The following is a 15,160-nucleotide window of genomic DNA, read 5'->3' as shown; positions in this document are numbered from 1 at the left end:
TGCCGAGACCCTGTGAAAGGTGTCACAGCCCCACGGACTCTGCAGGGCCATCAGAATTGGTGATTCCATGACTTAAGGGCCAGCAGAGAAGAATTCTGGGCGTTGGGGAATCCTGATCGTGACAGGCGCTGCATTCACCTCTGGGCTGGAGCAGGGGCAGATGCACCAGGCAGGACAAAAAAAAAAACCCAGCACTTGGGAACAGATATCTCAAGGGCTCATGAATCAGAAGCAGCGGGATATGCAATTTAGAAAACGTGCTACAGAGATTCAGGTTTGCTGTGGGGTTGGTGGGGCTGGCTGGCTGGATGCCCGCAGGGAACAGTGCAGCAAGAGCGATCGGTGTGACCTCCAATGACCTGAGTGTGACCTCAAGTCCCTCTTTTGCACTGACAATTCACGGAGGGAGCGCCCTCCTGGCGCTGTGCTGGGGCGTCTCCACTTCTCTCCTTTGCTCTTCATGTGGTAGATGAACCTCATTTGATCTGGAATTCACAGATGAGGAAGCTGAGACCCAGGGAAGTTCAGAAACCTGCAGTTAGTCGGTGTGGAGCCGAGTTTCGCACCGGGACCTGTCAAGACCCTCTCATTGCTCTTAGTTCAAAGTTTAAATTTTTAGGGCCCTGCCTCCAAGACCCCTGCTGACCCCTGCAACTTTATCTTGGAACTCTGTCCCTTGCTGTCTATGCTCCATCCTGCTGGTTTTTCATTCTTCATACATGCTCTTCTTCTGACCCCAGGGCCTTTGCACATGCTGTTCCGTAACCCTCCCTTCTTCTGGTTAATGTCGATGCATCCTTCAAGCCTCAGCTTTACTGTCACTGCCTCAGAGAAGGCTTCTCTGATCCCCAGCCTTGGTTGGGTCTCCTGTGAACATTCTCAAAGCAAACCCAGTCTTCTGTTTCTCAACACTCACAACCTGGTCTTCCCTGGTTCATTGGCAAGTCCCTCATTACACTGTGAGCTTCACAAGAGCAGAGATAGGAGGGCCTTTTTCTTAGTCTTTTCAGGCTGCTATACAACAAAATGCCAGAGACTGGGTGGCTTATCAGCAACAAAAATTTATTTCTCACAGTTCTGGAAGCTGGGAAGTCCAAGGTCAAGGAACCGGCAGAGGTGGTGTCTGATGAGGGCCTACTTTATGGTCCATAGATGGCTATCTTCTTGCTGTGTCCTCACATGGCAAAGGGGCGAGGCAGCTCTCTGGGGTCTCTTATAAGAGTGCTAATCTCATTCAAGAGAGCCCCACCCTTATGACATAACTGCCTCCTTAAAGGCATCACACTGGGGGTTAGGCTTCAATATAGGAAATTTGCAGGGACACAAACATTTTAGTCCATAGCAGCCTTGTTCACGGTGAGTCTCCAGCACTTCGCACGCAGTAAGGGTTCATGGATGCTGGTGAATGGACACGTATGTGCTTGCATCGCCGCGGACCTAGTCGACTGGGCCGTCCATCTCACGAACAGTAATTCTCAGCTGATGTATTCCAGGCTTTTGCCAACCCTGAGGATGCTCAGAGACATGGAGGCCTCCAGTATTGCCGGACTGACCCAGATGTGGAACGTTGTCTCAGGCAAGTACCACTGGCCCTCAGCCTGATCACGGCCTGTCCTTTCGGGCCCTTTTCTGAACACGGGGGCTTGGAGGATGCCCAGGGGGCCTAGGTCTTCTGCCTTCCAGATCCTCTTAGACTGTTTTCATTTATTCATTAATTTAATTTCTAGTTACTCGTGGAAAAGTAATATGTGCTTGTGGCTCAGGATGACAAAGTTAGAAAAGGATATTCAGTGCAATTTCAGTCTCTCTCCCACCTCTGACCTGCAGGTCCTGCCCAGATCTGCTCACCAGGGGCCAGTGCTGTTACCAATGTCTAATGCATCTTCTCCGAGACACTTCTCCTGCATTTACTACACACACACTATGCTTTTTCCTTTTTACCCCCAAAGGATCACTCTTTACCCACTGATTTATACTGTCCTTTTTTCACATAACAGAAACTGTTTCATATCAGCCCATAGAGGGGCCTCGTTCATTACATCGGCACTGTAGTATTTACACCATTTCTCTATTAAATAGATGGTCTGTAGCTGATCCAACCACTTACCCTCCAATGGCATTTAGGCTGTTCTAAGTCCTTCTGTGTTATGAACAGAGTGCATCAAAACTTCTTTCATTTTCCTTTGTGCGTCAGTGTGAGCAAAACTGCAGGCTGCAATCAAATGGTAAGAAATACTGTCAAATGGTACACAAATCTAGTCCCACAACTGGTGTGTGAGATGTGTCTCCGACCCTGCTAACTCTGTATCCACTTTTGGGTGGATCCTTGCCAACACGATGGGTGAAAATGTACATCACATTTCAGTTTTACTTTGCATTTCTTTTTTTGTTTGTTTTTGGCTGTGCTGTGCAGCTTATGGGATTTTAGTTCCCTGACCAGGGATCGAACTCAGGCCCTCAGCAATGAGAGCACGGAGTCCAAACCACTGGACTGCCAGGGAACTCCCTACTTTGCATTTCTGAGTGAAGTTGAACATTTTTTCATATGCTTAGCATCCCCCAGTCAATCAAAAGCAATTTTTCTTATTATAAAACTCAGAACTGGGCTTCCCTGGTGGCGCAGTGGTTGAGGGTCTGCCTGCCGATACAGGGGACGCGGGTTCGTGCCCCGGTCCGGGAAGATCCCACATGCCGTGGAGCAGCTGGGCCCGTGAGCCATGGCCGCTGAGCCTGCGCGTCCGGAGCCTGTGCTCCACAGTGGGAGAGGCCACAGCAGTGAGAGGCCCGCGTACCGCAAAAAACAACAACAACAACAACAACAACAACAACAAAACCCTCAGAACTATTCATTGCAAACAATTTGGCTAATATTGAAAATACGTAGAGCAGAAAGGGGAAAACCACTCACAATTCTTGTCACTGTTAACATGTTCATCTATCTCCTCTTTGTCATCTGTCTAAATATTTTTCATAACACTAGGTGTGCATTGTACACCCAACTGGGCGTTCTGATTTTTTTTCAGTTAGTTATTTCATGAGCACTTTCCATGTCAGTAAATACTACTCAAAAAGTGAATCTTAAAAAAGGGATGCAGAGGGAGTTCCCTGGCGGTGCAGTGGCTGGGACTCTGCACTTTCACTGATGTGGCCCAGGTTCAATCCCTGATCAGGGAACTGAGATCCACAAGCCACATGTGGGGCCATAAATAAATAAATAAAGAAAGAAAGAAAGAAAGAAAGAAAGAAAGGCTGTGTAAAATTCCATCAGAGACTAAATGTTACTTTCACGTAGCCAGTCTCAGTGGTGAGTATTTTGGCAGTTTCCTCTCTGCTGTTTTACACCAATGGGCTGGAGAGCCAGGAGGAAGCACTCCCAGGGGATGGGGGTTGTCATGGGATGGGTGTGGGGAGGATGGGTAGCTGGACAGGAGTGAGACAGACACAAGCCCTCACCTAGTTCTTGTCACATTCCCATGAATCACCGGCAGAAATGAGTGGGACCAAGTGGTATAAATAATAGAGATTCTTTTATTTTTCTTGGCCATTGAAAATAACATGTACTTGTGGTTTTTTTAAATTACAGAAATGTGTAATGTAGAAAGTGAAATTCATTGCTATTTCATCCTTTCTAATGTAACTACAGTATATAGTCCTTCATACGAGGTCCATCCATCCATCCATCTATCCGTTCGTTCAACATTCAACGAGCACTGACCATGTGCTAGCTACTGTGCTAAGCACTCGTTGTACTTTGGTGAACAAAAGCCTCACCCATACATGAATCCATACTGGTGACCCTCATGCCACCTGGTTGGCATGACTCTCCTGGGCAGTGGAGAAGGTTGTGATGAGTAGCAGGGGCAGCCGGTTGCCAAGCCAGCTCAGAGCAGCCACCCAGAGGAGTGTTCGGCTTCTCCCAAGGGGTGAGAGGTCTGTGTAGCAAAACTCGTGTTACTTGTGGCACAGGGGTGGTTACATAGGGTCATGAACACTTTGTTTTTATTGGCTGCAACCATGCCAGGGAGAGACCACACACCCGTGTGGTGCCACGATGTCTCCACCCACCCAACACAATTTTCATTTCTGAACAAAAGGACACGTCATCTACAGTGCTGATATTCAAGTAGCTGAAATTCAATTCAGCACTTTTTTTTTTTTTTGGCTGTACCACATAACTTGTGGGATCTTAGTTCCCCAACCAGGGATCAAACCCGGACCCCCCGGCAGTGAAAACACCCCAGTCTTAACCACTGGACCACCAGGGAATTCCCCAATTCAACACTTTTATTTTTTTAATTAATTAATTTATTTATTATTTTTATTTTTTTTGGCTGTGTTGGGTCCTCGTTGCTGCATGCGGGCTTTCTCTAGTTGCGGTGAGCGGGGGCTACTCTTCGTTGCGGTGCGCGGGCTTCTCATTGCGGTGGCTTCTCTTGTTGTGGAGAACGGGCTGTAGGCGCACGGGCTCAGTAGTTGTGGCGCACGAGCTTAGTTGCTCCGCGGCATGTGGGATCTTCCTGGACCAGGGCTCGAACCTGTGTCCCCTGCATTGGCAGGCGGATTCTATCTATCTATCTATCTATCTATTTATTTATGGCTGCGTTGGGTCTTCATTGCTGCGTGCAGGCTTTCTCTAGTTGCAGCGAGAGGGGGCTACTCTTTGATGCGGTGCATGGGCTTCTCATTGCGGTGGCTTCTCTTGCTGCGGAGCATGGGCTCTAGGCGCGCGGGCTCAGTAGTTGTGGCGCACGGGCTTAGCTGCTCCACAGCATGTGGGATCTTCTCGGATCAGGGCTCAAACCCATGTCCCCTGCATTGGCAGGCAGATTCTTAACCACTGCGCCACCAGGGAAGTCCCCGAATTTATTTATTTACTTACTTACTTACTTATTTATTATTTATTTATTTTTTTGCGGTATGCGGGCCTCTCACTGTTGTGGCCTCTCCCGTTGCGGAGCACAGGCTCCAGACACGCAGGCTCAGTGGCCATGGCTCACGGGCCCAGCCGCTCCGCGGCATGCGGGATCCCCCCAGACCGGGGCACGAACCCACGTCCCCTGCGTCGGCAGGCAGACTCTCAACCACTGCGCCACCAGGGAAGCCCTATTTTATTTATTTTTTATGCAGCAGGGTCTTATTCGTTATCCATTTTATACATATTAGTGTATACATGTCAATCTCTATCTCCCAATTCATCCACCACCACCAGCCACCCCTGCCGCTTTCCCCCCTTGGCGTCCATACGTTTGTTCTCTACATCTGTGTCTCTATTTCTGCCTTGCCAACCGGTTCATCTGTACCATTTTTCTAGGTTCCACATATATGCGTTAATATACGATGTTTGTTTTTCTCTTTCTGACTTACTTCACTCTGTATGACAGTCTCTAGATCCATCCACGTCTCTACAAATGACCCAATTTCGTTCCTTTTTATGGCTGAGTAATATTCCATTGTATATATGTACCACATCTTCTTTATGCATTCGTCTGTCGACGGGCATTTAGGTTGCTTCCATAACCTGGCTATCGTAAATAGTGTCCAATTCAGCACTTTTTGAGCACCTCTTAGCTAATAATGTCATATTCATTTGGTGAGTGTTGTTGGTGACCTTGCATGTACTGTTATTTACTGGGGCTTACTATGCCAGATCTGGGGGTTCCTGGGGCCCCAGGGCTCCTGCTGGCTTTACATAACATCATGGAACCTCGAGGGTGCAGAGAATCACACATCCTGCCATCCGCTACCGGAGAACTGGCTGGAACCTGACAGGAGATGCCCTGGAAGCAAAAGTGAGTTAAATATTAGACCAGAGGTTTTAGTGCAACCAGGGCTGCCTTTTTGCAGAAACAGGAAAGCACTTTGGTCTCAGTTCTTGGAGCACAGATCTGCCTTGCAGATTAGCACAGGCTGGAGCTCAAATGTGAGCCCAGCTCTGGGAGGTCAGGAACCAGGTTTCAAGGAAAACGATGAAACCCAGCCGCATCCTTTTAGTGATTCCTATCCAAGTCTCCCGGCAATGTATGTTTGGGCCAGATTCTGAGTTTATGTGAATGCACCTTCATTGGGGCCAGCGGGTGTGCGTGTCTCTGAGTGGTCCCGAGGAAGGAAGACAAACACTTGGCCCAAACTTTAAGATACTCCTGATTATTTGGAGTGTGGTGTGGAGACTTTATCTGAGTGAACTGGTTTGTCAGGAGATTGGGTCACAAAATCTCAGCCCTAGAAGTCCTTTAAGACCCCATCCAAACACATTATTTTGTGGATGATGAACCGAGGTCCAGAGACAGAGACTTGCCCGAGGCCAGGGGTATAATGAGCACCCTCGGGGAGGTCCGAGGCTGCTAGCCTCGCACCATAAAATGTTTATTAATTTGGCCTGGGCGTCTGAGGGCGCTGGGAGTCTGGCACAACCAAGAGCTGAAATTAACTTTAACAGTCATGTCTGGGACAGGGCTGGTGGTGATGGTGACAATGACAAAGAAGATGGCAGCTAAATTGGGGCAAAACTACTCCGTGCCAGGCAGTGTTCTAAGCACTTTATAGGAACCAACCCACTCTGCCTCCCAATAGGCTTCCAAGGGCGGCACTAGCATCTATAGAGGAAGAAGCAGGTTTGCCAAGGCCGCATCGCTCGTGACGGCTAAGCTGCCATTGAGCCCAGGCCATCTGATATGGGCTCTGCTCTCCTTTCAAGAAGGTGGTTTAACTCTATGTTATAACCTGCCTTTAAAACTAAGCAGGCTTCACCTCATATCAAACCTGAATTCAAGGAAATCACCTGTGCAGATGGAGAGCCTGGGGAGGGAAGAGGAGAGAGCTAGCGGGGCTGCCAGCAGCGGTCCCTGCCCAGGAGGCCTGGGGGGAACTGTAGGGCTCTCTCCACAGTCCTGTCACCTGATGCAGTGAAAGGCAGCCGGTGTTGCCGTGTCTGTTGACGGGAGAGGCAGGCCTAATGCTGCAGGAAGCCATGCAAGTCCAGTCTAGTGGGAATTTGCTCTGAATGGTTTTCACCTTAAAAAACTGGTTATTAGGGCTTCCCTGGTGGCGCAGTGGTTGGGAGTCCGCCTGCCGATGCAGGGGACACGGGTTCGTGCCCCGGTCCGGGAAGATCCCACATGCCGCAGAGCGGCTGGGCCCGTGAGCCATGGCCGCTGAGCCTGCGCGTCCGGAGCCTGTGCTCCGCAACGGGAGAGGCCACAGCAGTGAGAGGCCCGCGTACCGCAAAAAAAACAAAACAAAACAAAAAACCCCAAAAAACAGAAAAACTGGTTATTAGTGGAATGACACATTTTACCCAAGCATCTCTCTGGTACGTGACTCCCTCCACGTCTCTCGATTCGGATCCTGGGGTAGGGGTGGTGGGGAGGACAGGAGTGAATTTTCTTGGCATCAGGCCTGTCCTCGGCACCACTTGTGGCTTCGTGGGGGCCCCACGGCAGTTTTCGTGGGGACTGGGCACGCCAGGGGCTGAGGGGCTTTCTCAGCTCCCAGCCACCTCTCCTCTCGCCTCCCTCAAAGGTGACCTCCGAATCCTCTAGTCCCAGTTGCTGGAGCCAGGAGGTAGGGCTCCCCCTCCCATCTTTATTCCTCCTCTCTGCCTGGTGTCCTCCGACTTCTTTCCCTCACCTGTGCTTTGGGGTTTGGCCAACGATCCTCTTAACAGCTTTCTAAAAAGTGACTCACCCTTAGAATGTAAATACATACTTTAAGGAGAAGTGTCTCATTGAATGGGTTTCATGCGCTAGTTACGCTTTTCCTGAAACTTTCCGAGAAATATACAACATGACAAAAATACTCCCAGCTGGCACCATCTCATGAGTCAACCTGTGGGAGGAAGACCACCTTCTAGGACACCCTGACTTAATGTAAAATAGGTTTTCCAAGGTGTCTGTCTCATAGCATGTTAGGGGGGATGTCGGTGTACACAGATTTATCCCCATAGCATGGGGATAAATAGCATGATTTTAGAGCAACATTTGCTGCCTCTTCCCCAGTAAGGTAAGGGACTTGCTCGATTGAGGAATTGAAATGGCCCCAGTCCTCAGCTTCCCCCTCTTCATCCCTGTAGCCAAGATCCGGCCACGGCCTGCTTCTCTCACATGGGCATCCAGCAGTATTTCCCCCAGCTGGTGAGACCTGCCCTGCTGTAGACTTGCTTTCCCTGGGGCTGTGTCCCAAGGTCAAGCTCTGGGAATAAAGGAGAAGGAAGACTCACGTTGGCTCCAGGATATGGGGACAGAGACACCCACTGCTGTGTCCTGAGTTTGATCTAAGATCCAGGCCCTGCTGGGTTTACGGGAGCTTTTGTACACTCAGATTGAATTCCAGACCCCTTACCCTGCTTCATGAGGCCCCTCTCCCCTTCTTATCCTGTCTCCCTCCCTCTTACGTGCCACGCTCCAGCCACATGGGTCACTTTTCTGAGCCTTGATCACGCAATGCTCATTGCCACCTCAGGGCCTTTGCACATGCCCATGCTTCTTCCTGGAGAGTTCTTCCCCTGCACAGATGGCCCCTCATCATTCAGGCTTCAGTAAAACGTCTCCTTCCCTGACTACACGCACCCTAGTCATGCCACAGAGACCCCTGCAGCCCCGGGTTGCTGAGTGCTTCTCCCCTCCGCCCTGCCCAATTCCTAGCATCCACATACCCTGGCCCTTGCCTGAGGTCCTTGCAAGTGGCAGGCAAGAGGAGGACTCTGCGGCAGGTCCCCACACGGGGCTGCTGGGCTGGGCTTGGCCCGTTGGTGCAGTGTTGGTGAAATGCACTCCAGCTGGAAGGCTTGGAGAAGGGGCTTCAGTTCTAGAAGCGTCCCCGTGCCTCACACATGTGGCCTGTCCTTGCGGGAGGTCACGGCCCAGGCACCGCGTTCCTGTTTATTTGCGCTTCCAACATGCCATCTCTGGCTTTGGTCATTTGCTCAGTCTCTAACTTATGAGACTTGACCTCCCCATCCTCCACAGAGGAAGCTGCCCATTAGCAGGAATCATGGAAAATGTGAACCAACTCTTAGCAGAAGTGGATGAGTTTTCTTTGTCGGTCATTTTTTTATGGCAGGGTTATACACAGCCGCCCTTCCCCACCACCACCACATATACTCACACACTTGATATTTTAAACAAAGAAAGAAGCAGGATAGCGCGGATGAAACAGAGCTTCGTCGCTGTCCGGCGATTGGCTGGCTCCAGTGAGTGCAAGTTCTTATTATCCCTGAGAGGAGGAAGGGTTTGCTTAGATTTAGGGGCAGAATAGGACAGAGCCAGGCGTGGATTTCAGATGCATGTTCTTAGCCCATCCCGCTGGGGAGGGCCCAGGAACCTGCATTTGGAAGGAGGACGGCCTCAGAAAAGCCCTGCCTTGGTGGTAAAGAGCATGGGCTGGGGAGTTTCCTGGTGGTCTAGTGGTTAGGATTTGGCGCTTTCACTACCGTGGCCCGGGTTCAATTCCTGGTCAGGGAACTGAGATCCTGCAAGCTGCACGGCGTGGCCAAAATTAAAAAATAAATAGATGAAAGAGCAGGGGCTGGAGGCAGACCGAGGCTCCACCCCAGCTTTCACTCAACCCCACTGAGCCCCACTTTTCTTGCCTGGTGTCCAAGACCAGAGGGGAAGATAGGGGAGACCACGGCAGGGGCTGCGTCTTGGCGAGCCCTGGGGTTGGTAAGAAAACCAACCAGCAGCCCTTCGTGGCTCTCGGTCGGCTAACAGGGTTCACTTTCTGAGCTGCTCACCGGCACAAGCTTGGAGTCACCGTCGCCCCTGCCTCTGGGGTATCTCCTTGTCTTGGCCATGGTGGACGTGAGTCTGGCACCCCCGAGATGGTCCCCAGGGGTGTGGGGCCTTTCGGGGCAGAGGGTCTCAGCTTCCAGGACATTCTCAAAGCCGGCTCCTGGCTGACTGCACCCCCTTGCCTTCCCAGAGCCCACCGGAATGACATGGAGACCATCTACCCCTTCCTGTTCCTGGGCTTCGTCTACTCCTTCTTGGGGCCTGACCCCTTCGTTGCCTGGATGCACTTCCTGGTCGTCTTCCTGGGCCGCATGGTGCACACCGTGGCCTACCTGGGGAAGCTGCGGGCGCCCACCCGCTCTCTGGCCTACACCCTGGCCCAGCTTCCTTGCGCCTCCATGGCCCTGCAGATTGTCTGGGAAGCAGCTTGCCACCTGTGACCAGCCGCTGACACCTCCTCGGCCGCCAGACCCCTGGCCACGAGCCACCGGGAGACCAGGTGCCCCTTTGAGATTGTGATAGGCCCCGGGGCCTGGTTTCCTGGCAACCAGCTGGATTCCTGGGTGAAGCCACTGACTGGAACTGTTTAGAGACCGGTTGTCACGACTGATAGAAAATCCTTCCACTTACAGAACAGAGCATGAAAAATATCCCTCCCCCTTCCTCCCCAAGTCTGGGAAGGGTGAGCAGAGACTCAGTTCAGGTCTCTGAACCTAACGACCCTCTGAATCCAGGGCTGTAATAAATAAGGACTTCTCACCTCCACCCCAGAGATTCTGATTTAGCTGGTCTAGAGGGGAGCCTGGGCGTCTGCAGTTTTAGAAAGTTCCTGTGAGTCCCAGCAATGGCTGGGCCTGGGGCCCACTGCCAGTTCCCTCTAGGGGAGGGCCCAGGACTGGCAGGGTGGGAGTTTCTCTCCCGGTGGGAGAAGGGCTGTGCTCCTTTGTGCCCTGTTGACACTTCCCTGTGCCACATTCCTTTGCTGCATCCTTCTGTCTTTGGCACAGGTGCCGATGGGAAGGGCCCACAGTGAGGTCGGCCTTCTCTTCCCGAGGCTTTAGTTACTCCAAAGAGCTGTCATTCAAGGACAATGGGCTTTGAAGGACCAACCGCTAAAAGGAAATTTTGACTCCTTCGGTATTTGCGAGGCTTGAAAACCACAAATGTGCACCCCTGTGGGGAATCATGTGTCTCTCCTGGACTCTTGCTGTAAGAGCATGTGGCTTTAGTCATTAATGAAGTGTCTGACCAGCTTGACCCCCTGGATGCTGGTTCCTGGCATCCACCACCGCCCAGGCTGGCTGGGGATCCGGCTCGCCCGACACTTTTGCGGGTCTGTGTCTGGGGCGAAACTGACAAGACACAGTCTCTGGCAAACACACAAACCCACCCAGACGAGGGTGCTGAATCATGCAGAAAGCAAGCAGGCTGCTGGGAGACACCCTCCCACCTCCTGCCGTGGGCCAGTAAGATGGTCAGTCAAGCCCATTTTTACACATGAGGAAACCGAGGCTCAAGGTGGACTCCCTGCAGTGTGAAATCAGCTCTGAACCCCGCCTGTCTGGCTCCCCAAAACTTCTCTAACCATTGTGCAGTCCTGCCTCTCCCCAAACCCCCTCCCCAGCGCTGCCCCTTTCCTCCAGTATCTAGGGAAGCCCCCCTCGCACCTGGGCATGGCCTCCCCTCACAGCCCTGCAACCCCTGAGCTTCTGCCCCCGCGGACTGATGGGTCTGCCTAGTGGGGGCCTCACTGGGGACCCAGGGTTCCTCAGGCCTCACTAGAAATCCGAGTCGGCCCCCCTGCCCGGCCGTGCTAGGAGGTGGGATGGGTAGCATTGCTTCCTGGTGGTGAGATGAGCCTCTTTTCTGGGGCTGCAGCTGCACATCTGGAAACAGAAAGCGCACGTCCCTGTATTCAGTGTCTGCTGTTTGCTAAGCATCGGCTGAGCATGGTGTTCACAATTTTTTTTCCACTTGATCCTCCACCCCAGGAAGGAGGTATTTCTGCTTTTTGATGAGGAAAGTAAGGCTCAGAAAGGAGCTGTAACTTGCCCAACATCCCTGAGCTGGGATGTGGTAAAAGAGGAGCAGACCCAGCATGTGTGCTTGTATTTTAATATTTCCCCTTCTGGGGAAAGAGGGACTGAGAAGGCAAAGTGCCCAGCTCAGACCCGGGTGAGGAGGGCATCCGATACCCACAGGGACCATGTAACCCTGGGACGGAGGGAGGGGGCAGCTCCTCGGAACTGCAGGGACAGCAGCCCCTTGTGCTCTGGCCCATCATTCACTCCCTGCCCCGTCCCCCGGGACCCCTCAGATGCTGAGCCACAACAGGGTGGGGGGATGGTAGGACATCAGACGGTGACAACTCCAAGTACTCAGTGCCCTAAGGGGGGGTGGGCAGTGGGAGCACAGGGAGGGCCTCTAACCCCTGCTGGGGAGGGGCTTCCTAGGGGACGTGACTGCTCGCCTGCCATGGGCGTAAGTCAGACCGGTTTTGGGGGGGTGTCCAATCAAGCTGAGGAAAGATGACCAGGAAGCTCAGCCCCCTGGGGTCTTGTGCCTGGGAAGTGGAGGGGGGGCGGTGGAAAGGGGCTCATTCAAGGCCTTGGGGCCTTGTGGGGTGGGTTCAGAGCCAGGGTGAGGAGAAGGGGGCGAGGGGTTAGTGACCTGGGTCTGTGTCCTAAGAGGATTTCCGAGAAGCCACGTAGAAGGCAGCATGGTGAGGTTGACAGCTGGGCACTGGCTCTTGTTCCCAAACTGACACAGACAGTGCCCAGCTGCCCCACCCCCTCAGTTTCTGGAGGGGCCGGGGAGAGGCAGGCGCAGCCTGACGGCAGGGAGGGGCAGCTGGCAGGAGCCGGGCGATGTTTCCAGGGTAGACCCGGAACCCTACAGGATGGGGAAGGGCTGGGGGCGGCTTCCCGGAGCAGCTGCCCCTGGGGCTGAACCACAGCGCCCCTTTCTTGGGCAGCGGCAAAGTGAGCACAGCAGGTGAGACGATGCGGGTGGGCTGGCCTGGCCAGAAGCCCCACCCCCACCCCGCCCCAGGCCATCCTGGGCGCCGGTGAATTCCTCTGACTTCGCCTCGATCGATCGCACCCCATCCAGATGCGGGCCCCCTCTTGGGCTGCCTCCTCCTGACCCTGGGCTGGGGGTGGTGCGAAGTGTGGGCAGTGCTGGGGGGCAGGGCAGTGCTGAGCAGCAGCCTGGGGGCTCTGGAACCACAGCCCTGGGGGCAGGCATGGACTTTGGGGCCCAGCCCAGGCTTGGGAAACTGGAGCTGCCCCTGACTGGGGCCTGGTGGCTGGGGGCAACTTCTCCTGGGTTCTGAGTGAGCGGGAAAGCCCAGAGCCAGCCTGGGGTGTCACACAGACCCCAGGGTCAGGGCCCTGGTCTGCGAGTTAGGGGCCCTCTCCTCAAAATGTTGCCAGTTTGGTCCTAATGCTATAGAACATTTCACCCCCACCTGGGTACACACACTTCTTTTTTTTTTTTTTTTTAAATAAACTTTATTTATTTATGTCTGCGTTGGGTCTTCGTTGCTGCACGCGGGCTTTCTCTAGTTGCAGGGAGTGGGAGCTATTCTTTGTTGTGGTGCGCGGGCTTCTCATTGCGGTGGCTTCTCTTGTTGCGGAGCAGGAGCTCTAGGTGCGCGGGCTTCAGTAGTTGTGGCACGCGGGCTCAGTAGTTGTGGCGCGTGGGCTCTAGAGCACAGGCTCAGTAGCTGTGGCGCACGGGCTTAGTTGCTCCACAGCACGTGGGATCTTCCCGGACCAGGGCTCGAACCCCTGTCCACTGCATTGGCAGTCGGATTCTTAACCACTGCACCACCAGGGAAGTCCCGAGTGTACACACTTCTAAGGAGGAAGCCCAAGACAGGTGATGGCAGGTGTGCCCTGTCCACCTGGGCTCCCCAGCCTCCTATGAGGGCCCCTCTGGGAACCACTGGGTCTCCCTCGTTTAATGGATTCATTGGCTTCAGGCTTCCAAGAGCCTCCCTGGTATGTGACAGACTTGGAGGAACAGGCAAAGATGAGAGGACAAAGGGGCCTGGTTTTAGTCCTGGAGGCAGGGACAGAACCTGGGGACCCCCTTAATTCCCACAGAATTAAGGGCTCCCGGGGTTTCTGTGTGTGTCCCTGGGAGGCCATTGTCCTCAGGAATGGGCTTCCAGGCTGGCTAGGGCGGAAAGACGGACCCCTTCTTATTCCAGATGGGCTGGGCCTTGGGCAGTCACAGAAGAGGGGTGTCTGTCCGGGTGGCTGGGAATCCAGGCAGGATTCCCTGGAGAGGTATCCTTTGAGTTGGAAGCTGAAAGGTGGATGAGATTTTAAACTGTTAATTACAGGTACTCACAAGTAATGGTCACTATCAGAGGTTTAGAAACTACAGAAAAGCTCAAAGAAGAAAATAAATGCTTCCTGTATTCTCACCACAGAGTTGTCCTGGTCACGCTCCAGGTCATTGCAACAGCTCCCAAACTGGATACCTGCATCCACCATCCACCCTTGGCCCCCACCGTCTGCTCCCCACCCAGGGCCAGAGGCTTCTGTGTGCCGGTCCTCCGGTGGCTTCCCCCTACCCAGACGAGGCTGGCAAGGCCCCGCGCCATCTTCCCTCACTTCTTCACAGTTCATCTCTCCCTCTAGAATGTGCACTCCATGGGGAAGGGGATTTGGGTCTGTGTTATTCTTGCCGTGCCTGTGTCCCCAGGTCTTGGAAGAGCACCTGGCTTCTATGGCGTTTCTATTAAGTGAATGAATGATGTGTAAAATGAATGTGTGTGTGTGTGTGTATGTGTGTGTGTGTGTGTGTGTGTGTGTGTACACAAAGTGTAGAGATAGGGATTCCAAACTGTTTCTATCCAGGATGGAATTCCACAACAAAAACTATGGATCAAGGCTTTGGGGAGATGTCGTCAGTGTGTCACAGGTGTGGGTGGCATCTGTGCTCAGGGTCTCACAGCCTGGCCTTTTTATCATCACTTGAGAGTTTCCCTAATAATACATCTGCACCTCCCAGGGCTTTCGATGGTCAATACCATGAATTTTAACAGCTCCCTGGCACTCCATCATCCCGGATACCCTCATCATTTACTTAATCTGCCCTTATTGTTGGATAATTAATTTTCCGGGCTGCATCAGCATAAGCAATGCTTTCATGGGCACCTTTGTACATAAATCTCAGTGCAGATCTATTATTTTCAGGTACGTTACTAGAAGTAAAATTGCTGGTCCAAAAGGCATGCCTGTTTTTAAGACTTGTGGTATATACTGTTCTCCAGAAAGATGGTTCCAATTTGGATAGAGTTCTAAAAAGTTTTGTCAATTTTTAGAACCCAAGTAGGGAAATTTACAAGTGTGTATATAAAGAATAGAGACCAGGGCTTCCCTGGTGGCGCAGTGCTTGAGAGTCCGCCTGCCGATGCA

The 15,160-nt window shown here is 52.7% G+C and overlaps 1 protein-coding gene across 1 annotated transcript in view; it reads left to right on the top strand.

Moving 5' to 3' along the window:
* Positions 1–10,282, top strand: part of PTGES (prostaglandin E synthase) — a 12,450-nt gene extending 2,168 nt beyond the window's left edge. Inside the window, exons 2-3 of the mRNA XM_007471816.1 lie at positions 1,494–1,576; positions 9,919–10,282. Of these exons, the coding sequence (XP_007471878.1) occupies positions 1,494–1,576; positions 9,919–10,168 (333 nt within the window). The 3' untranslated portion in view covers positions 10,169–10,282. The remainder of the gene's footprint in view (positions 1–1,493; positions 1,577–9,918) is intronic.
* The last annotated feature ends 4,878 nt before the right edge of the window (positions 10,283–15,160 follow it).

This window comes from Lipotes vexillifer, unplaced genomic scaffold, assembly GCF_000442215.2.
Source record: "Lipotes vexillifer unplaced genomic scaffold, Lipotes_vexillifer_v1.1 scaffold98, whole genome shotgun sequence".
Taxonomy (NCBI): domain Eukaryota; kingdom Metazoa; phylum Chordata; class Mammalia; order Artiodactyla; family Lipotidae; genus Lipotes; species Lipotes vexillifer.
The sequence above is the reverse complement of the archived record's forward strand: the minus strand, read 5'-3'. Positions and strand labels throughout refer to the sequence as shown.